This window comes from Strix aluco, chromosome Z, assembly GCF_031877795.1.
Source record: "Strix aluco isolate bStrAlu1 chromosome Z, bStrAlu1.hap1, whole genome shotgun sequence".
Taxonomy (NCBI): Eukaryota; Metazoa; Chordata; class Aves; order Strigiformes; family Strigidae; genus Strix; species Strix aluco.
In genome coordinates this window covers 75,225,821-75,248,724 of record NC_133971.1, presented here as the reverse complement: position 1 = coordinate 75,248,724, position 22,904 = coordinate 75,225,821, and the positions used below count along the sequence as shown (strand labels likewise).

General features: G+C 48.8%; 1 protein-coding gene and 1 pseudogene across 1 annotated transcript; both read right to left on the bottom strand.

Annotated features, from left to right (window-relative positions):
- Positions 1–252: 252 nt before the first annotated feature.
- Positions 253–1,224, bottom strand: LOC141918852 (putative C->U-editing enzyme APOBEC-4; annotated as a pseudogene).
- Positions 1,225–18,919: 17,695 nt separating this feature from the next.
- LOC141918820 (T-cell activation Rho GTPase-activating protein-like) lies at positions 18,920–22,586 on the bottom strand. Its single transcript, XM_074813667.1, has 9 exons — positions 22,526–22,586; positions 21,799–21,980; positions 21,439–21,600; positions 21,245–21,354; positions 20,894–21,089; positions 20,554–20,671; positions 19,585–19,676; positions 19,342–19,498; positions 18,920–18,951 (listed from the first exon to the last, which is right to left on the bottom strand). Exons 1-7 carry the CDS (start codon positions 22,584–22,586, stop codon positions 19,645–19,647), a joined length of 861 nt encoding a protein of 286 aa, XP_074669768.1. The 3' UTR covers positions 18,920–18,951; positions 19,342–19,498; positions 19,585–19,644.
- Between the last annotated feature and the right edge of the window lie 318 nt (positions 22,587–22,904).

The window sequence follows — 22,904 nt, the reverse complement described above, 5'->3', positions numbered from 1 at the left end:
TTTGGTTTTACTGCTCTAGGATTATGTTTGAAAGGAACAGGAATAAAAGAAAAGTATACTATCTTCATAATCAGCTATTCGAGACCCCCAGTTATTCTGTGGGTTAACTTTTGTAGGAGGTAATTTTATTGATTTTTTTTTTTTCCCCATCCCTGATCTCAGTTTGATAGCCTGAAAGCAGTTCAATTTGTATCGTCTTTAGAGTAGGTGTCTGCTGCTTGGAAAAATGTCAGGATTATGAGTTTCACTGAATTATTCCTTTGGCATTTTTCAATGCCTTACGATATTTTTAGGTCTGGGGTATAGGTGTTCCCTCTGAAATGGCAGAAACATGCCTGGGAAAAGCACCAAGTGGCTTTGAGACATGGGAGATAGCAGTCTGCCTTTCATCGCTTGGAAAGGCTGTTGGGAGGCCAGACTAGGAGAAGAAAAGGCCTTTAATTTCTGCTGCACAGCAGGGTTTCCCTGCATCGCCTGTGGAAAGGCTTTCCTAAAATACGGTTTAATTCCTGTGAAGTTGTTAACTGGATGCAGATTTTGTTGATCTGCTAGGGTTCTTGATGGTGGAGTTGAGTTGTAAAGGGCTGACCCTGGGATGCCACACACAGAATTGCAGAGGAGGTAACACCGTGCCCCCCCAGGCAGTCTCTGCAGAGTCACCCGAGGCCACAGGCTGGAGAGGCTCCGCAAAGCTTCGTGGTTCCACACAGCGGTGGGGAAACCGTCCTCAGTGTGATAAAGCCGAGAGAAATAGATGCAGAGCGAGATTTCTGGATACTTCCACAGAAAGTTGTAGATTTAACTTACGCAGCAGTGGTAAGCCTCGTTACAAGGAGAGTAATTTGAACAGAGGATGATGCATCCGATGTTTCCATAGGCATCTGTAACTGCATCCAGATAACCACCCACCCCAAACAGCATAGGTTCGGGATGGTAGCCTCGGTCATTACAGTTTGTAGCACGGCCTTTCTGGACTATGCTGCCTGAGAAACTTCTCAGTTCATAGAAGAGGAGGTGTTTGTTTCAGAGAGCTGCTGTTGATCTGCATGGGAAACCAAAGACCCTGTCAAATTCTGCGTAAGGGACTCTCGCTTCTTCACCAGTCCGTATGTGGTAGGGACACTTAGCGCAGATGTGGTTCTGTCTCTGACAGCAATAGGGCTTTACCACAGTCCCCTGATTTGTCAGATATTCTTGGAAAATCGTTTTCTCTCCTGGATTCATGTTCTGTTGAAGAATCTCCCTGTTTGTGTGCTACATAGCTGACAGTCCTGAATGAAAAATGGAAGTAATATCTTAAGTCAGCCCTTCGATGTATTTTGCACTTGAACTGCAAAAATAGTAGGGGACAGTCCTTCAAAAATGTACTGAAACTTGTAGCAGCATATAGAAACTTAGGGACACACAGAACAAAGCTCTCCTGCAGCCTAGGAACATTTCTACTTTTCACAAACTAGCCCTTTTGCTAATAACATAAGTAGAAAATATTTCTCTGGCTCTGCTCTCTTACCCTAGACAGGACAAACTGCATAATAAAACGAGCCATGATTTTCAGGAACTGATTAGCAGATGAGCCTTATGAAATCTGGCAAAGCAAACAAGAAAACACCACCAAACCCCAGAAGGTATAATTACCATCTCAGCAGCTCCAGCACAGTAAATATTCATCTGATTTCCTTCACGGGCCTTTTAGGACTGGTTCAGAGTTTCCACTCCAGTGATATTGCAAGCTTTTTCAAAATCATATGATGAAGAAGAAAGTTACTATTGCTTCCCCGGTTTTGTCAGCTGAGCCGTGGCAGGATCTTTTCCAAGTGCCGTAACATTGCTCCAGTTGTAATGCGATGGCAGGCAGGCTGCTTTACATGTTTACAGGTGCCAAGTGCTAGGAGATGAGAATACAAACAGGATTTTGTTCCGTATGGCCAGTCACCTGTGGTAGTCAGGCTTCTGTTCTTTGCCTGTCAATATTTGTTTGCTATCTTAAGTGATTAGGTTCCTTTGCTTCTTCAGTGCTGTTTTGATACAAGGTTTTAACAGCCGAAAGATGGATGTTGTTCTACCGAATCTATTACTGAATTTGTTTCCGGGTCTTTGTTATTTCTGTGTGTAGCCGTCTGTTGTGCCAGCAGGGCAGAAAGCTCCTGTTGTGCTTCTGCTCTCCTCCGCAGGCAACAAGGTTGTCCCTTCTTTAAGAATTTTATGTGTCCCCCTCACTGCTGCAATTCAAGCAAGCAGTGGGCCATTTCATGAGTAAGCTAAATCACAGAATCACAGAATCATCAAGGTTGGAAAAGACCTTGAGGATCATCTAGTCCAACCAAATCGTGCCTGCTTTGCTTGGGCAGGGTTCCAGATGAGGGCAAACAGGTTGCCAAAATTAGTAAAGACAATTTGAAAAGCTGCAAATCTGGAGCAAGGTTCCCATTCCGTCCCTGCTGGTATTTTTGCAGAGGTGGAGCGGCCGCATGAGGGCAATGTTGCACACCAGAGATGTTTCCCATTTTGTGCTGCTCGATCCGAGGCAACGGCTTGAACTCTGCTGCAGTGTGTTTAAAGGGATGCCAGCAGAGATGCTTATAGTGTTAGATCTCCCTCTAAAAGCTGCCTTTTTTTGTTTGCTTGTTCGGTGGTTTGACCTGATCAAAACCTAGCAAATATTCAGCCTTCTCAATTGATAGCGTCACATCCTTGCAGGATGGGAGTCAAATCCCAAACTATCCAGTTGGAAGGATTAATTGGAAAAGCGTTCCCACAGCCCGAGTGCATTTCTGTGTGTGCCGCGCCAGCCTTTGGCTCCTCTGCCAGCGCCGTCCCCGGGAGCCGGCTGGGGCTCCCAGTGACAAGGGCAGCTCGCTCGGCCTCCAGCCTTGCCAGCCTTCTGCCAGCTCTGGCAAGCAGAGAGGGCCGGGGAGCAAGGATCCCAGTGGGGCTGGGAAGAGAAATGGCAGAGGCTTCTCACTTGCCCTGTACATCAGTCCCACAACCGATCATTTTGGGGGTGCAAAGAGGAAGGATGTTTACAAAAAGTGCAAGCCGAGCAAACTGGAAGAAAGCTGACCACTCATTATGTTCTCTGAATGGACCCATTTCTGGTTTATTTGAAAGCAGAAAGTTGTTTTTTCTTCCTTTTATTGCATGATCTTTTCTAAAGTAGAAAAATGGTGCAGATGTGTTACACAGAATCTCTTAAACTGATGTATGCATGCACCTACACATGGATGCGTGTGGATTAAGCAGCTAATAGGCCCACTCATCATTCAGCTCTCTTGCAGAAAAAAGTTTGTTCCCAGGCACAATTTTATTTAGTAGTACTGAACAACTTGGTAGCATTTGTCATCTTCAGAGTAGTTTATAAATCTGATCAAGTGGTTAAAATACAGACGGGTCTAAATGGCTCTCTCGCTGGTATTTCTGCTGCATAGCATCACTTAGCTGCCCTGCAGGGAAATTGTTAAAGGGGCTTCTGACTTTCAGGGGGCCTCCTTTGTCACAGTGATCCCGATGCGTCTGCAGAGGTGGGAAATGCTGCAGATTTTAGCTGAAGTTAATAGTTTATATAAGTTGGAAATGTGGAATTCAGACGGTTTCAGGCTGGGAAGAAAAAAAAGAAGGTACTCAAAATGACTTCTCCCTTTTGCTAATTTTCCTCTTCATTTCAGTGTTTGCAATCCTGATTGGGAGGGAGGAGGAATTTTACCTGATCAGGTGCCTAGTTTGGTTCTGTAGTTTGTTATAAGGTGGCTCTCCTAATGCCTGTCTCCAGTACCTCCTATTGGCACTAACCAGTCATAAAGTGCTTTGAGATCTTCGAGACACACTCTGGACTGTGGTGTATAGCTCATTCTGTTTCATTTTCTTTATCCTTTAAACACAACACACCAATCAAAATAGTCAATGCCCTGGTATAAAAGCAAGGTATCCAAACTGTTCTTTTGCTTTGTCAGCTTGTCCCATGTTTCTGAGCGGAAAGCCTGCCCACATCTTCTCTAATATTAACTTTTTCAACACACAGCCCTTCGTGAGCTCATAGGCCGTTCCACATCTTCAGCAGAAATGCTTGGTTTTAAACATGCTGCATGAACCCAAGGGTAGGTCTTTTAACACTTGAAGTTGTTAGGAAAAATACAATCTTCATCTACCAATTTCACTGCATGAAAGCATCATCCTGGTACAGAAGATCATGTCTAATGGACACGATTAGGGGCTCAAAGCACACGTGAATGGATCCATGTCCCCCCCAGTTACATTTAAAATTATATCCCCATCCCTCCCAACTATCTTTGGAGGGGACAGGGATATAATTATAAGTTTAAGAACTTGTTTCACTTATTACTAATATGCAGCCATCTTTGGGGCAAAGGGCAGTAGCTGTTTAATAGTGCTCCACAACACGGTATAAATGTTCACAGGAGGAACTGGAGAGGAATACTTTATCCAGTTAAAACCGCAGGGGAAACTTATGTGGTCAGTACGTAATTACTCAGGTTGGAAGTTAGCCAGGATACAAGCCATATGTTCTGCTCCTAGGGAAAAAAAGTGTAATGATCAGGGCTGTGAATTTTTTTAATCCAAATATTAGCTAAAAGCTGGTTATCTCTTCAGTCTAAAAAGCACACAGAAATTCTGATACATCCCAATGTGGCCAGTTTGGACCTGACACTGGTTTTACTAATTTAAACTTGGGATACTGTGATTTATGAAGATGTCCTCATTAGGCAAAAGCTGTTTTTTCTGACATGTGGTTATATGGAAGTGTGATGATTTTTTTATTCCCCGAACTAAAACATGATCTACTTGCACAGTCTAGTATAAGTGTAGTTTTGTTTACGTGAGGGGATCTGGTGCTTCTCCCCAAAGCGCTGCACTCAGTACAAGAATGGTTCCCCTTATTCATATCAATGTTGCATTTGTGTGTGAAGCTTTCTGGTCCTGCTTCTTGAAGCTTTGCCTTTGAATGGAGTCAAACTGTATAGGTGAAAACAAGATAGATTTTTTCCCTGTATATATATACTTCCGTGTGTTTGCTTTTAATGAACCTATTTCTTTACATTACACAGTTTATTATATTTGGGTGTTTGGGGTTTTTCATTTTCTGTTGCTGCTTATGTACAAAATAACAGGCTAATTGTTTCCAGATATTGCTCTGCTGACTCCTGACAGCATGTTTACAATGCCCTGCAAGATGATATAGAGGAATCCCTCTGTCCTATACAACAGCTGTGTATGTGTCTGATTGCTGAGTGTGTGGTGAAAAGGCAGTCAACGTGGGGTAAACACATTACTCCTCTCAGAGGGCAAACAGGAGGGCTGGATCTCATGGCAGTGTTGGGTGAGCTGGGAGAGAGGGGCTGCTGATTTCCTAGTCCAGCCACCACAGTCTCAAAGGACATGTTTTTTTGGCAGTGTACCTCAAGGATGTGCAATTATTTTCTTGAAACACTGGCCAAGGGGAGGAGCTGTGTGCTTTTTTCTTTCTAAGTAGCACCCAAGTGTTCTCTTGATTATACCCCACTCTGCTTTCAAGATTCGTGGTTGGCAGAAGCTGTGCAGAAGAGGAGACACTGATCTTTGCTGCCTACCTCACTGTGTCTGGCTGATACATTAGCAAAGTGGATAAAAACTCGCAGGGTGGAGGACTCTGGCCTTAGCAGACATGAATTCAGGTCCCAACTTGCCATTTGGGCTTAGACCTCCCTCTGACACTGCGCTGCACAACGTACATGGCATGGTAGCCTGAGAAAGAAAATTTTAAATCAGTGTTCCTTCAACTGTTAGCTCCTGATTGCTGTTCAGGTAGTGCTATGAAGGTCTTATGGGGAGAGGAGTGCCGACTGAACCTACTGGCTAGAGCAAAGAACCGCAAGTCAGTATTTCTAGGATTTATTCCTGGCTCTTGCACAGAGACAGTCCCTCCCAGTATTTTAACTGCCAGTGGTTCAGTTCCTGTCTGTAATATTCATCCTCATAACATTCCACCCTTGCCTCTTAGAGAATTCCAGAAACATGTTTAGTAGTACCCATTTTCTTAATCTAGAGGTGTCCTGGTTGAGGAAGTCTTATCACTGCACTTACATATGCAGTGTAAAGAGGGAGAAGTAGATGTGCTGTCTGGGTTACTGGTTTAGGCCACTGCAATAGCGGTACTCACTCTAGTGTCAGAGAAAGCAGAAATTTAAGCGAGCTAGGAAGGGGGCTTGGGTGTATGTAACCATGCCATTGGTTAGATGCACTGCACCTAATCAACATGACTGAGCATCTTCCTCACCTGTGTAATGATTTTAGTCAATTGTTGTGGTTCACAAGAAAGAGAGAAACATAATGGACATTAATAGTAAACGTATTGTCATCTGCATTTCAAAACTGCCTTTCTGTTGTTTACAAACAAGTATGAAATTTGTTCTTCAGGAATCTGTTCCGGAGATTCTGGAGAAGACGGAATAGGGTCGGACCTGAGCCAGAAATTGACAAAACAGAAACACCGGTGGAGCCTGCAGAAGGAGCAGAGAGCGGGCAGGAGGCAAGTCACTGGTGTACAGACTGTTATATCTGACTGTGGGATATTTTAGAGATGATGTAAAAACAAACAAACAGAAAAACAACTCAAAAAACCCAAACCCTGGCCTCCCCAAAGCTGGGTTTTATTGCACTGCACTTGAAAGGTACCCTTTCTAATTTAGGGATTTCTGTGTTCAAGGCTGTGGTAGTTAGTAAAGCCCTGAAATTGTAATTGTTCAAGTGGTGTGTATAATGAAAAAACATTACATGGTTACAGAGGCACTAGTATATATATATTTCTCAAGTTAATTGTTACATATTTGTTTGCAATTCTCTTGTTCTTTGCTCCTCCCTGCAAATCTAAACAGAGCTCAAAAGTAAGCTCTGGAGTAGGAGTCTGATTTAATGGTGCCTACTTGGCTCTGTAGCAGGGCTGTAAGAGGGTAATAAAATCCTTGTAGGATTTGGTGAAATCAGATAGAATGAATGGAGCATTAAACAAAACAAGTAACCCACAGATAAGCCGAATTCTTGCTTCTCTTCAGGTATTTGCCTTTTAACTGAATGAAGAGAAGAAAAAAGATGACAACTATGTCTTACTGTTACTTGAGCACTGGGGAAAAGTTAGGGTCCCAAGCCAACTGGAAAATGAGATTCTTTCCCATGTCTTCGCTCTCAGCTGAATTGAAGCCTATGTTCTGTTTTCTGTTACACTAGTGGGAATCCTTTGTTGACTTAGACTAACAGCATTGCGATCTGAGACCAGAGAATTGCAGAGAGTGCCCATCTTCCATGAGCGCTTGAAAGAATTTGTCTTAGATCTGATTGAGAAATCTGACCATGGTGTTCAACAGTCTTCAGCATCCAAAAGACCTCTGACTGGCTTCTTAAAATGGGGTCTAGGAATTTCTGAGTATTTTGAAATGTGTCCTGCAATAAAGGGGGACACAGTTTTCAAGTTTAATATGGGTCATTTTGAATAAAAAATCAAATAGAATCAACTATGATAGTAATACAAGGATTTATGATTAATTTATCCCTGTTATTTAATCATCTCTTAGAGATTAAGAGTGTTGAGTTTGTGCACAACGTTCAGAAATGCCAAACTTTGTTTTGGGGTTCACAGTTCCCAAGATTGCTTTGTGCAGATTTTCCTCATGTTTTAAGTCTAAGCCACGGAGTTACTTTTGGACATTTTAATTGTGACCTCTATGGTCACAAACATATGATTACTAGGATTTGTTGTAGGAACAGCATTTAAATTGAAACTCTACATGTACTCTTTCTGGAAACTATGTATGCATGACATGAATGAGTCAAACTTAAGACATGCCATCTGATTATAACTCGGTGGGAGGGACAAAGTCCTTGGGCTTTGAACTAGGTAGATATAAATACAGAGCTGACTGGCAAAAGTCTGTTCAGAGGAAGGGAAGGCCCTGGATAGAGTGGGAAGTACTCCCAGTATCTTAAATAATAGGCACTCCAATATAATTATTAAAGCCAGAGTCCTCTGGGGAGTTCTTGGATTAAAGGATACCAGAGTGATACAGCCTTCTAGGGAAGGAAATATTTCTTTTTTAAGAGGAAAAATGAAAAAGACTCTAGAGTGAAAGTGAAGGAGATGAAAATCCTCATAGTCAACAGAGATTTCTACTGTTTAAGCACACAGCAACAGGGCCATAAAAGGCATATGTGCAGTATATCTGTAACCAAAGCAAACTGAAGCAGAGCAGAAGGGAAAAAGAAAGTTATGTTTGTAAATGGGAAGTTCTGAGAGCTCATTTAATCAAATAGTTACATTTCTTGTTCTGGAGACTGAAGCTTGCTAGAAAAGAACACGACCTATGGCAAGTAATTTGGGAATGAGGGGGAGGATTGAGTACCAACTAGCCAACAATATAAATAACAAATTTGTAAATGTATTGAAAGTAAGAAGCTTCTTATGGACAATCAGCCTGTTCATGGAGATGAGAGAGCAATTAGGGAAAATGAGAATTTTGCTGAATCAACCCAATATCTGTTTGTGCAAAAAAGAAGATCTGAAATACAGAGAAGGCAATCTTTTGAGTGACACTTGTATAAGAGAGCCATTTGATTCACAAATCAGGAAAGGGGTTTTCTTTTCCTTAATTCAGCTGATGCAAACAAAATGACCTCTTTATATCACAGTGTCCATAGGAATTTTTTTTCTTGTGTTTGTTGGACTTATTTTGTGATGCTGTCTAGGAGCTGTGGCAGAAAACTCTGTGGTTACAACAGTGATGATACTAAATGGAAGTGGGTGTGTATGTGTGTGTAAAAGATGGGAAAATCAGTCCTTTCCTTGAAAAAGGAAGAAATTGGTGATCTCCATCTCCCTGTCTTCTCCTTTACATCAACACTTGCTTATTCCTCTCTGAAGCAGTAATAAGATAAAGAAGCATGGTCCCATTGTTTACAAACAGAACGATCTCAACAGCACAGGCAACTTTCACTTTGTTAATACCCCGCTATCCCCCAGGATAGCCTTGTTTCAAGCACTGTGCCGTGTCTGAACGCTTCAGCCACTGCCTCTTCGGGCCTGAACCCTTGACCTGTTATAGCTAGTTTGTACCATCTTATTTACAAAGAAATTACTGAGAGACATTACCATGTGACATTGCATTTAGGTTTTCTTTGTGGGTTTTTTTTGAGATATTATTGAATTATCATGAAAGGGTGGTAAACTCATGCAACCCATAGGCAGTTCATGTATAACTCCATGCCTAAACTATCAGCTGAGCAAGATGTGGGCTGTGCTGGTGCAGAGTCTGCCGCAGAATCCAAATCTCTATCTGGCTGAAGTCACCAGGTTGTCCTGGAACTCTGCTGTGTGCCAAAGACCGGCTCTGTTAAACCTTGGCCGGGGAGAACTGATGAGGAGCCACCGTCCGCTTCAACCTTAAATGCTTCCGGAGCTCTCCCTCTCCACCGCTTTTCATGTATCTTGTGACATGAAGATTTTGGTATGAAGCTTAGAGGTTTAGGCATTTTGGTCTGCTCTTTTATGGTGCTGTTCTTACAGGTATATAACGCTTGGTGGGTATGTTAGCTTTTCAGGCTTTTCAGTCTTCCATAACTTTTTGTTGGAGAAGGGAGTAATAATTTTTAATAGTTCTGCGTAGGCACTGGGGTTGATTCTGGTCTCATGACAATGTAAATTGGGAGAAATGGAATTGACGTCAGGAGAACTACCCACAGTCAAATTTGTTATTGAGCAATGCTTTTTTATATGATTAAAGTATTTATTCTTTGCAGAAAGTTTTAAAATTGTTCAAATGAGGCCCTTGGACTCTGCTCAAAGGTGAATTTTTTGGAAAGTTTGAGTGAAAACATTTCATCCATGTGTGAGTATGAGGAGAGTAGAAAACTATTTTTCCCTCCATAAAGACTTTTTGCTGCCTTCATTTGAACAGCTCTGCAGCGTGACTGGCTGAGCTCTGTGTGCTAGAATTTGGCATTGAAATAGCCATAACTATGAAGTGTCTTAGTTGTGGCTTTGATTTGACTGAGTTACAAGCCTCAGAAAACCATGTACTCAGCATGCACTTCAGGGTTTTGTTTCTTCCTTCAAAGCTTGTGAAGGGGGCAGTCAAGAGGATTTGCTGTGAACACCTGAGTAGCTATAGAGCACGAAACTAGAGAAAGATACTGCTTTGAAGTGGCAGGGACACGTGTGGCTGGAAGAAGAACAGAAGACCTGGTAAAGCGCTTATGGCCTAAGAAAAGTTTCCGGGTGTTTTGCGATATGTGCGACTGAGACTCCAGTTCCTAGGACCTGCTGTCTCTGCTCCTCCAGGTCGTTTCCAAAGAAGCAAGAGAGGTTTCTGCAGGCTGAGCAGGGGGCAGGTATAAGACCAGACTCTGAGGTACGCTGGCACTACTTACACTCCTCTTGAGTGAAAAGGCTCAGGGGACAGGGAATAAAACACGCTGTTGTTTCTCCATAGGATGTTGCAGCTGGTGCAGTTTACCAGTGATGTGACCATGGTTTTGCAAGCAGCATTGCTTTGGAGTCTTTACAAATGGAAGGCTAAGGACTTGCTGTTCCTGAAGGAGATATGCCACCTAGATCTGAGATTATACAAAAGCATGCCATATCCTCTTGGACTGCACAGTTTGGGAAACAGTGCATGCCTATCTAATTGCAATCACATGTGAAGTGAGAGGTCAAGGGAAGGCTGGATGTGCTTCCTTAACTACATAATTTTTTGAATTAGCATTGTTAATTATGCAGCCTTATGAATCATTAATTTAGTTTTATGTATGGGAGCTCTGTTGCATTTCCTCTGGCATTTTACAGTGAAGCTGGTTAATACTTCCAATTACTTGAAGGCATCTATTTAGTTCTAGTGTCAGCGAAGACAGATTATGATGAACTTGTGTATCTGGTTCTTTACTGAGCTGCTACGGCATTGTCACATCTTTCAACGCTGTTCAGAGTGAGCGGGGAGCATGGCTTTTCCCTTTTGGCACAGGAATAAGGATTGCAAAGGTTGCAGACAGTGGAAGATCAGACATGCAGTGTGTAATGTAACATTTCTTGTGCTTTGATTAGTTAGTGGTTTGAAATTCAAATTTAATTTTTGATCCCAACAATTTTTCTTACTGGCTGACATGCAGTGACAGGGCACTCATTCATTTAAAGAATATAAATATCCAAGTTAATTTATTTCCAAATGAGGAACATGGAGGACCTGGCTCCCCTCGGTTACCCTCTACATCAGCACGCAGCATGGAAAAGTATTGCCCCTGTGCTGATGGAAATGACTGCATGAGGTGTGTGCCTGTGAGGCGCTTTGTGCTGTAAAGGACCTTCAGTGTAGGTGAGATTGCAGCACGCTGAATGTTAAGCAGGTCTAAAGCACTCTCTGACAAACTAAGTGGAAAGCAGGAACTCAGGTGTGCACAGTGTAAGGAGTACTACCAGGTGATTTTCATAGGGTAACTGTGGCAAAGAGCTCTCTGCAGCCAAGCTACAGGCCAGAGTCCACAGTCAGTAAAACACAATATAAAACTGATACGTGTTTGCATTTCTATAGTCCGCATTCTGCAGCTTTTGTGGCTCATCTGTGTGTGATTTTTTTTTTAACAGTTTCAATCTCAAGAACTGTAGTCTGCAGCACCTATTAGTTATCAAATTGAGGGCATATGCCATAAACAGAAAGCAAGAACTAGATATGGTTATAAAGTAACCAGACATATAATAATTAATGAGATAGTCTTAATAGAAACAGCATTTATTTCCTTTTGTAAGCATACACTTCTGATGCCTCATCCATTGCAGGGGTGTCTCCTTGGACAGGCTTTATTCTATGTGATAGATTCTCGTATTTTCTACAGGATGAACAGACAGACTGTCTCGTGGAATCCTCTCTTCCATTTAACAGTTGCACATGTATAGGTAGTGCCCTTGAGGTGGTAGCCACTGCTTCTTAAACAAAAACCCCAAAACAGAAAAAAAAGAAAAATATGTAATATTGTAAAACCATTTAATGCAAAGGCTGGGTTACTAGGAAATGTCTGGCATTTCCAACATGCAAACAGTTCTAGCCCCTGGCACAATCAAGCACCAGACAGTGGAAACTGCTTGAGCTGGCACTGCCATTGAAAGGAACGTCTTGAAACCATGGCCTAACTTATGGTTTTTGTAATGCAAGGAGTGTTCTCCCTCTTTTGGGAAAAAAATAAGGAGGCAGTTGTGTGTTTCTCTTTCCTATCTCCCACTGAGCATCCTTTCCCAGTAAGGCTCGTTTGCATGCAGCTCTCTGGTACCTGGCTTCTTTCCTTTTAGGCTGCTCGATGCCTTTCTCTGGTAGCGAAGCTGTCTGGGACGATTCTTACATCACCTGGTTACTTTGTCCTTTTCCTTTGCTGTCCCAAATATTTGCCTTATTTGGGTATATCTGGCTTCTGTTTCCTCTTCTCCTTCTGCTAGGCCCCTAGCAGAGGCAGTAAGACTGGCTGTTCTTCATTTCCAGCTGATTTGTAGGTCTTTTGCTTTGTCTTCTCATGGAAGTGTCTGCATGCCAGCTGTAGCAACAGCTGAAAACAAGGAAAAATCATCACTCTGTGACTAACTTATTTCTCCGTGGACAGTCGGCAAGTTCTCGTTGGGCTTAAGTGGTCAATGATCTGCAGTTTGAGAACTTTCCAGACCTCAAAGTATTTTCTTAGATAACATTTCACTGTGAGAAGTGTAAGGTTGCATCCACAAGTGGATTTGTATTTCTTTCTTGTTGCAAGGGGGAGGGAATACATGCTCAGATGTATTAGAGGAACAATTCTGATTCAGTAGAAAGGGCAGGCACAGAGCTTGATTATGGCAGGAATGTAGCTATTGCATGTGAACATGACTTGGAAAGAACCAAATATTTAATGGTGGGATATGGGGTGGTTTGGGGGGATATGGGGGATATAAGAGGTATTTTGAAATGTTATGGGGGGGTTTATCCCCCACAAGATCCCTCCCAGTACCCCAGCAGTCCCCACTGGACCCTTCTTGCACCCCATTACTGTCCCCCAGGACCCCAACATCTCCCCCAGAAACCACCCCCAGGAGACCATTAGACACTCCCCCCTCCCCCCCCCCCCGACACTAATAACCCCCTGAACTCCCTGATGACCCCAATAACACCCCCCAAGCACCAAGACCCTCCACCAATATCTCCCTCAAAACACCCCCAGGACCCCAGTACCTCTCCCAGAACCCCCCTCCAGGATGTCCCCAATCCCTCCACCTCGGACACCAATATCTCCCTCAAGACCCCCCCCGAGGACCCCAATTACATCCCAAAACCCTCCAGGATCCCCCCCCCCCCCCCCCCCGACTCCATTACACTCCCTCTAGGACCCAAATAAACCCCCAGGAGCCCATAACCCCCACAACTCCCACAGAACCCCAGTAACACCCCCCCAAGAATCCCCCCGGGTCCCCAATCCCCCCTCACGGCACAGGCAGGAGTGTGGGCAGATGCTGGGGAGGGACAACGTGCTGGAGCCCCCCCGGGGGCCTCCTGGCCCCCACAGGGCCTACTTCCTGCTGACAGTCTGCGAGGGCTTATGGTCTGCAGTGAGGCGGCCTAGGCAGGAGGTCCTCCAGCTCTCTGTGGTCTGCACTGAGGGGTGTTCCAGGAAGAGAGTTTGGTTCACCCAGCAAGTGGGAATTCCTCCTTTTAAAACACTCGCTTTGTTCTGGATGGCTGAATGAATAGTCTTCCTGCAAAGGTGGCACCAGCACCAGCACCAGCAGCACCAGCACCAGCACCAGCACCAGTGGTGGTGGCTCCGGCCTAGCAGTGGGTGAGTGCAGGGGCTGGGGCCGATTTCCCTGGAGGGGGTAGTGGGATTGCCGGGGAAGGGGAAGCTTTGGTCTAAAAACACAAACTTTTTCATGGTTCTGATTTTTTTTAAAAAAGGTTTGTTGTCACAGTTCGGGCTGTTCAGATGTTCTGATGTGTGACTGTGCTTGTCCTTTTACCTTGAACTTGGTGGGTCTTTGCTGTCTGTAAGGGTCTGTTGTGTCTGTGGGGTTTATCTGTCAGGTTACCCCAGGGAAAGTGAATTTTAGCCCTTTATTTTTACTTCAAGTGTGAAAGAAGTGACACATTTAATATTTTCTGCTCTCTGTGGTGATTTGGGTTGGGTGGGTTCAAAGTGATGAAACACCTCAGAGTGGTGCTTCAGAGGGTGCCAGTCACCAGAGCCAAGAGGTGCTGATCAGAAACCGGCATTAAGCCCGAGGGCGAGAGCTGGCCCAGGCGGGCTCTTGCCTTCTGGCTGTGGGACAGTTTTTCCCAGCTCGGGGGTGCTGGGAGCGAATGGGGGGGGGGGGGGGGTAGTGAACGAGCAGGGGGGTGTGCTGGAGCCCAGTCCCTTTGCAGAGTCCTGCTGCTCCTCTGGCTTTCTGGACAAAGCTCAGTTTCTGTGCTGAGCTTCTGATTTGCACCTTTCCCAAAAGACAAATCCTGTTTTTTTCAAGTTGGAAGGACCCTGCTCTGCTTTCAGAAAAGTATCTTTTGACATCTGCAGGCAGAGCAGAAGTCTCACACAATGAAGGTACAAGAAGTAATTGAAAAGTAATTAAAGGACAAGTTTCTGTGTGCTGGGATCCTGGGAGGGCTTCTAGTTGTGAAATCCGGCAGCAGGAGTTGCTCTGAGACTGCAAACAGCCGGCAGAGCTCCTGCTGTGGGTGACACTGCTTCAGCCTCCCCCGTCAGCTGCTCCTTCATCTGCACCTCTCTGCTCTGCACCAGCTCTGCATAAAATAGTCACTTTTCACTGCCTGTAGCTGTGGATTGCTGTAAACGTGATGTAACTGGCTGCCACCGTTCTTCTTTGCAAGCTTGTCCCGCCCGATGTGCTGTCATTCTGCAGATCGTCACCTCGTTCCTAGGTGAGTGTTGGGGCTTCTCCTGGGGTCTCCTGTGCATCTTCTTAAATGTTGACAAAATGCCCGTGTTGAAATAGAATTAATCATCAGAATAATTGATAAGGAAGAATTAATGAAGATTTAAACAAAACCAGGCTCCTGTCCAGAACACCGGTGTAGTTCCTCTTGCCTGTTTTTCCTTCCCGTCACTTTCAAGCTCCTGTTCAGTTCTGCTCTGCCCTGCATCTCTGCTTGTTCTCATCCCGATTTCATGTAGCCAGGCAGACCGACTTCCTCCACCTCCTTTTCTCTGGTTTTCTCCCTGTGAAATCTCTTTTCTGTAATTGCCTGGTCTTCGTGGAAACACATTTAAAAACTGTTCTCGCAGGTTCCCCCCTTTCAGGAGGTGCCTGTGGCTGCAGAGATGCCGTGTGAAGCAGGTGGGACAGGGCTGGTGTCTGCTCCGGGTCGGGGTTCGCACCCCTCGGGTGCTGCGGAGAGGCAGGATGCTGTGGGCTCACGGCGGTAGCTTGGGGTCGGAGCAGAACCTGGTCTTTGGGGAAAACGTGAGTTTTCCTGAAGTGACTCCCTGTCCCTAGGGCTGGCTGGCAGCCTGCAGCCAGCATGTGCCCCGTGGGGGGAGCTGGCCGGGGGGCTGTCAGGGGAGTGGAGAGTTCTGACAGCACCTTCCTGGGGCGCTGGCTGGGACAGGCTGGGGAGGTCTTGAGCTTTGTGAGTGGTGGTCAGGGGAGGCCATGCAGCAGGTGGAGCCGGCTCGTCTCTGATGGACCTTTTGAGGCAATTCCTGTTGGGGATTTAGGTTTTAGGACAGTTAACTGAAATTTTGAAGTTAGTTTCTCCTTTCACAAGTCCACCTTTACAGAAAGATTCTTATGCAGTGGTATCTTATCCTTATCTATGTATTTTGATAGGATTCTTAAACACTTACGTTGTCTTCCTACTAAACTTTCTAAGCTAACCAAAGAGAGTCAGTCTGTATTTGCCAAGAACGTGTACTGGCTGCAGCGTACAGGGATTCACAGGGAAGGATGTTGCATGCTGAGTAGTTATGAAGACTAGTCCGAACATACTCTTAGCATATGTCATGTTATAGGCAATTCCTTTTGAAGTAAAACTAAGGTTTGTGTCATCTATATGCATGGCAATTATAAAAATATGATTTTAGGCCTTAGTAGTAACCTGGGCAGGCTCAAAGGGTGGACAGAAGACTTATTGTCACCATCAGTTTCCTTCTGTTTTATAACTAGAACAGCTGGTCTAATGAAATACTCTAAAACTTTGAGTAAACTATTTGTTTCCTATCTTACTCATGCCCTTAAATGTATTCTGTGAAACTCTGATGATTTTTTTTCTTTCGGGTATAAAATAAGGTTGTCTACATTGCTTGCTGTGGCAGTATCATTAGTATAATGAACAGAGGTATCAGTAGCAAAGCTCAAAACGTCAGCTTGAAAATACCATTGAAGTCAAATAAAATGGAATTAAACTTGAAGATAAGTCAGTTTTTCAACTTAAACAATGGTCTTGTATTTCTGTACAGATGTCTTCTACAAAGTTGTTTAGAAACGTATACCCCTTAAGAAAGCAAGAATCTACTTCAAGTAAGAAGTCAGCTAAAAAGAAAGATGGAACACTACGAAAAACTGGAGATTTTTTCCAAAGTTCTCCTGTTATTATTCACTCTAAAGGTTTGTACAGAATAAATGAGGCTTATTCCATGTTATCTGGGTATTGCTCCAGCTCTCTGTGGTCTCTCTGATATGGGGGGGGTTTGTGGGATATGGGGGCGTGATTTGAGGGTCTATGGGGGGTTTAATGTGATTTGCTGGAATATGGGGGTGTTTGGGGGGGAAATGTGGGGGTGATTTGGGGGGATCAGGGGGTTTTGGGGGGATATAAGGGTATTTTGGAAGGATATGGGGGTTTGGGGGTGATATGGGGAGGTTTTGAGGTGATTTGTGGGGATTTGGGGAGCTATGGGGGGTTTGGGGGGATTTGGGGGGATATGGGCATATATGGGGAAGTTTTGGGATGATTTGGGGGAATATGACGGGTTTGGGGTGATTTGGTGGGATATGGGTGTTTGGGGGATATGGAGGATATAAGGGGTATTTTGGAAGGATATGGGGTTTTGGGGGTGGTATGGGGAGGTTTTGAGGTGATTTGTGGGGATTTGGGGAGATATGTAAGGGTTTGGGAGGGTTTGGGGGCATATGGGGTGTTTGGGGGGATATGGGGAGGTTTTGGGAGTGATTTAGGGGATATGGGGGGGTTTAGGGATGATTTGGGGGATATAGAGGAGGTTTGGGGGTATAGTTGGTTTGGGGGTGATATGGGGGGTTTGAGGGGATACGGGGGTGTTTTGGGGTGATTTGGGGGGTTATGGGCTGTTTTGGGGTGATATGGCGGGATATGGGAGGTTTTGGGGTAATATGGGGATATGGGGAATATAGGGAAATTTTGGGGTGATTTGAGGGATATGGGGGGGTTGTGGTGATATGGGGGTTGTCTGGGGTGATTTGGTGGTGCTAAGGTCTGTGGGGAGCACTGTGGGGGCGCGGTTTGGGGGCAGCTGTAGTGCACTTTGGGGTCACAGCCCCCCCCTTTCCGCCCCCTCTTCTCCCGCAGCCGCCCTGATGCACTTTGGGCAGCGTCTGTGCGTGGTGGTGTACCCCTCCCGCCCTGGCCCCCAAAGTGACCACCCCCCCCGCCAGCGACCCCCCCATCTCTGCCGGTCACCCCCGCCAGCCCCTCACTTCCCCGCCCCCTCCGAGCCCAGTGGGTTGCTCTCCCCCCACCCCACAAGTGCCTTAAACCTGCCGGGGGGGGGGGAGTGGGGGGCGTGGCTTTTGGAAGTCCCACCCCCATTTTATTTTTGGTGTATTGTGGGGGGTTTTCTGTCGGGGGGAGGGGGGGTCCTAAGGGAATAAAGAACATTGCAGTGAAGGTGTGGGGTGGAGTCGGTGTCAAGGGGGTGGGGGGTGGGGGCTGTAGGTCCTACAGAAATATTTGGGGGAGGCTGTGAGCCTTCAGGGGATCGGGGAGTGGGGCTGGGGGGGCTGTGAGCCTCCAGCTGCCTTCTCAGCAAACCAGGCTGCCCCGGTGTGCCCCGGCCCGGCCGTCTTCTCCAGCTGAAGCTTTGTTTTGGCTCTTTAGAGCATTTGTTATTTGTTTATTTACTTGTTTATTGATTTAAAAAATCAAAGGCAAGCTGAGCTCTTGCTCAGTACCGTGCCTGCGGGCCATCTAAAAGGTATTTGTACCCCCTGGGGCTGGCGGGGAGACCCAGCACTACGGCTGCCCCCTTCACCCACCAGAAACCCCCGGCGGGCTCTTTACTTTGGGAGCGTTTAGTATTTCCCTGTGCAGAGGAAAATTCAGTTGGGGGAAATCCCCTGGCAAAGCTGCGCCTGGCGCTGCTGCAGGACTCCAACCCAGGAGTGGGTGCAGCATTCGAGGGGAGTGTTTCTACCGCCCAGAGGGGACGTTTGGTTTGTACCATTGCCATGAGTTCGGGGGCTCTGAGGAAACTGCCCGACAATCCGTGTGCAGGGATGAGGGCCACGGGGGACAGCGAGCTGCCGGGGACGGTGGCCCCATAAGGACCTTCAGCCCTTCCTGGCCACCATGCCCTGCCTACGTCTTGCCCTCACCCTGAGCTCACGGCGCTGCTCCTGGAAGAAACCCAGAACTCCACAGGACGTGGTGCTGGGCAGCCTGCTCGAGCTGAGCCTGCTTGAGCCCAGCTTGGACCAGACGACCTGGACGGGCTCCGTCCAACCTCCACCCTCCCGTGTGACTCTGGGCTTGGGTTTCCCTCCTACAGCACCTCGACTCAGCCCTGACGCCCACTGGGAAGGGTGCTGGGACAAGGGACCATCCCAAACTCCTCCCCCAGGATCCATCACAGAACAACAGCCCCCACTCCAGAATGTCTTGTGGCAGACTCGGTCACAAGAGAGAAAACACCTTTTTATTCCAAACAGCAATGCTGGGGGCCCCAAAGTCAGCAGATCAGGCGGTGACAATGAATCGGCACCTGCAAGGACAGAGTCAGAAAGCTCTGGTGAGTCCCTGGCGGCAGGAAGAGGCAGGGTTGTGCTGCCCTCTCTGGGGAACACCGTGTGTGAGGAATTGCTGACGGCCCAGAGCAGAGAGCTGTTGCTGGCGCTGGCTACGGGGTGGCTCTGGCGCCTCGTCCCCCGGGCAATGCCCTTCGAGCCCCGAGCGTGCGCAGAGACACGCAGTGCCCCTGTGCCACGCCGCAGGGCTCGGCCGGGAGCTCCTGGGCCCTGCCAGGGAGTTATTTCCAGACCCCGCGCAGCACCGTCCCTCGCTGTCCCTCGCCAGCGCGTTGGGCTGACGCAGAGGAGTGTGGAGAGGTGTGAAAGATGGGCAGAGAGCCCGGCACGCACCTGGGCTGCCCGACCTGCTGCGCCTTCCTGCGTCTTTTCGCTGGTCTGTCGCCAGAAGCACCTTCTCTCTTCCTCCTCTTCTTTTCCGCGCAGCTTTCACTGTCTTCTCCCCAGGTCTCTCTTCTCTTCCGGCTCCTCTTCTTCTCCTCGTCCTGGGCAGAGCCTGCAAATCTTTCCATCCCACAGTGGGATTAGATAGGGAAAGCCACGACCCAGTGGAATCAGTTCTGATTTTAACCAAAGCGAGCTCATTTTACCTTCTTTCCTCTGGAAACCTGGCCAGTTGTTCTGGGCGCCCCAGGGAGTCTGCCACGCTCTCAGGGGTGGTTGGAGGCAAAGCTGGCGGTGCCTAAACCAGAAATGTCACAGTTGGCATGTGGCAAGGGGTGACCTGGAGTGGTAAGCGACTCTTTGCTAAATTGGTACCTGAGATCTCCAGAGGAGATGCCTTGGGCTGGTTTGCATCAGCCACAGTTCACACAGTCCCCCTGCTGACCCCCAAATAGACCTGAGGAAGCTCTGATGAAGTAGGGCCTGAGCAAAACCCCCCTGAAGTTGACAGCTGCTCCCCTCTGCCTCTTTGTAGGCATTTTGTGGGCCTTTGGTTTGATTAAGCACCTGCCGAGTGCATTTGAGACACAACCTTGCCCATTTCCCTTGCTATGTATCATCCCAAGGGGTGGAGGAATAACCCAAACCCACACCAGCTCTACTGCCAGGCAGAGGCACAGCAGCGACTCCCTCCTACCCCAGACACGCTGTCACCGTGTTTGGGGAGCTGACGTACCTCTCCCACTTCAGACTCCACCGCCGTATCTCCCCCAGCTTCCGTGAGGACACCGAGCAGAGAGGGGGGTGCATGTGGCAAAGCTTCTGCCTGGTGCTCGATGTCCACTTTGCCTGCAGGGACACTTTTCTCTTCCAAACTCAGGTCTAGAAAGCAAAAGCATGTGCAACATGGTGACTTCTTGGAAGCAAACTGAGCTAAAGCAACCCCCACCCAAAGCCCTACACTTCTGTGGTCAGCCCTCCGATGCCCTGTCTGCAGGCTTCAGCTCATCCTGCAGAGGAAAACGTTCATGTTTGGAGAGCAGCGGCCAAAGAGAGGCCACAGGACAAGCGGGGCTGAGAGGACAACACTCGATGCCCAGCCCTGTCAGAAGCAACACGGAGGTTTCTGGTGTCCCAAGCCCCAGCCGGTGCCAACCCTCAGTCCCCCCTCTCACCTCTGAATCTCTCCAGGGGGGCTGGCAGCTCCTTGTCTGCTGGGCTGGAAAGGCTGCCTGCTTCCTCCTCAAAGAGATCCCTGCAGTTCTCCACCAGAAACTCCACCAGCACGTTCACCTGCACACATCAAACGGTGGGTCTCAATCCCGCTGCCTGACAAGGGACCAAGCAGCCTTTCCCACCCCTGCCCCCTGCTCCTGCCCAGAGCCTGTGGCTGTGGGGCTGCTCCTCCAGGCAGCCACCCTGACAGCATTTGCTGGTGGGAGGAGGCCTGCAGAGCCCTCTGCACACCAAGCGCTGGTGGGCCAGGAAGGCTGCCCCGGCGGGTGGGATGTGTACCTTGTGGGTCACCTCCAGCATGGCCTCCAGCGGGAGCAGGTCCGCGTGGGCTGGGCTCAGCAGGTTCGGCCCAACGCAGACAGCCAGGTTGCTGCAGCCCATCCTGCTGGTGGCTGCGTGGTGGCCGATGTGCTGGAGGAGGGACAGCAGCCGCTTCAGGAGGAGGAGGTTGGCTGCAGGCAACTTCTCGGCCACCCTGGGGGAACAGGAACACGGCGCTAATAAAGCAGATGTTGCCCACAGCGTTCCCCAGACTCGCCCGAGGCCGGCGGGAGCCAGCGCAGCTTTCCAGGTGCTCTGGGCCAGCGGTCAGGGCTCCTGCTCAACAGGCAGGCTGCTGCCCACACTTACGCTCTCAGCTCCCGGATCTTATCCTCCCTGCTGGCCTTCTGCATCGCCGCCATCCAGTCCTCGTACAGGTCGGTCACGAGGAGCTTGCAGGGGATGCTCCGGAGGAAGTCCTGCAAGGCCCAGGGCTCCAAGTGAGCCTTTGAGCACTCGGGGCCAGCCAGGAGCTCCTCCAGCCACAGGGCAGAAGCGCTCACCTTCAGGATGGCGGCCAGCAGCAGCGCGGGCTGGCTTCCCAGGTCGACGTCTGCACCGCAGTCCAAGGCCTCCCGCAGCTCCCGAAGCTCTGTCCCACCGGCGGCTCTGCGGAATATCCCCTCCGTCGCTGGTCCTTCCTCCTTCAGCACAGCCAGCAGCTCCTGCAGGAGAGGCAGGAGGACAGTTGCGTGGCTGAGAAGCCGCCTTCCAGCGGCGGTGGCCACAGCACTGCCCCAGAGCTGGCTCCGTGCTGGGGGTGAAGAGCCCAGTGCCCCATCCCCGGAGCTCTTGGGGACACCCGCTGCCCCTCCGGAGCCTGCGGAGGGAGGGCTGGGGACCCCCTGGACAGGCTGGCTGACCTGGATGGGCCGGGGCAGTGTGCCATCCTCCCCGCAGAGGGCTGCCAGGGGCTGCCCAAAGAGCGCCCTGCTGCGGCCGGAGCCCGCCTGCCCTGGCGCCGGGGCAGCGGCCGAGCTCCGGCGCAGAGCAAAGGGCCAGGGCAGCCCCCTCCTCCTCCTCCTGCTGCTGCTGATGATCCCTCCTGTCGCAAAGGAAAAGAGAGCAAGAGCCCGTCAGTGGATGCCGCCAGGCCAGCGCTCCCGGAGCCTGCCCTGCCCTGCCCTGCCCTGCCCTGCCTGCAGCACAGTGCTGAGTGGTGTGGCAGGACAGGCAGGGAGCTGGCAGCTGGAACCACGGCTCCGGCTCCACAGCTCCGGCTCAGGGGCTCCTGGGAGCATGGGACAGCCTGCCCCAGTCCTGGCCTGTCCTCCTCCAGGCTGTGGGCAGCACCAGAGGCTGCGTGTCCCTGCGGAGCCACGTCCATCGGCCGCTGCCCAGCGCTGTCCTTCCTTCTCCGGCTGACGTCCTCCCTCAGGCTGCCCAACCTGCACAGGGACACTCAAGGGACACGTGAGCACAGCCCAGCCGCTTGCAGGAGGGGCTTTTTTTTCCCAAACTCACCTGGTGAGCGGCAAAGTCCCCCTTCCCTGCTAGACGGGACCGTCGGAGGCCCTTGCTTGAGATCAGCCTGCAAGAACCCAGCACCAGCAGCCTGAGCACCGCAGAGTGGGGACCCTCTGCCCTCACGGGCCCTCTGCCCCATGTGGCAGGTTTCCTCCCAGTGCCACCAGCGAGGATATGCCGGCATTCCTGGTGGCTCCTCAACCCTCCCCACTCCCTGAATTGCACCAAGGGACCCTCCCTCTTTCCCTCCCTCCCTCCCTCGCAAGCTCACCCCACTGCACGCCCATCCCTGCACCCCAGCACAGCCAGAGGGGAAAGGCAGCCGTTCTCACCTCTGTCTGGTGCTCCACCAGCCTCTCCAGGCTCCTGGTGCTGAACGGCCTCCCCTGGCAAGAGAGAAGCAGTGGCAGAAGGTGAGCAGTGATGCCTGTGCTGCTCAGCTGGAGGAGCAGTGCTGGGGACAGCGCCCAGGCCAGAGAAACACTCACGGCATGGCGGCGGC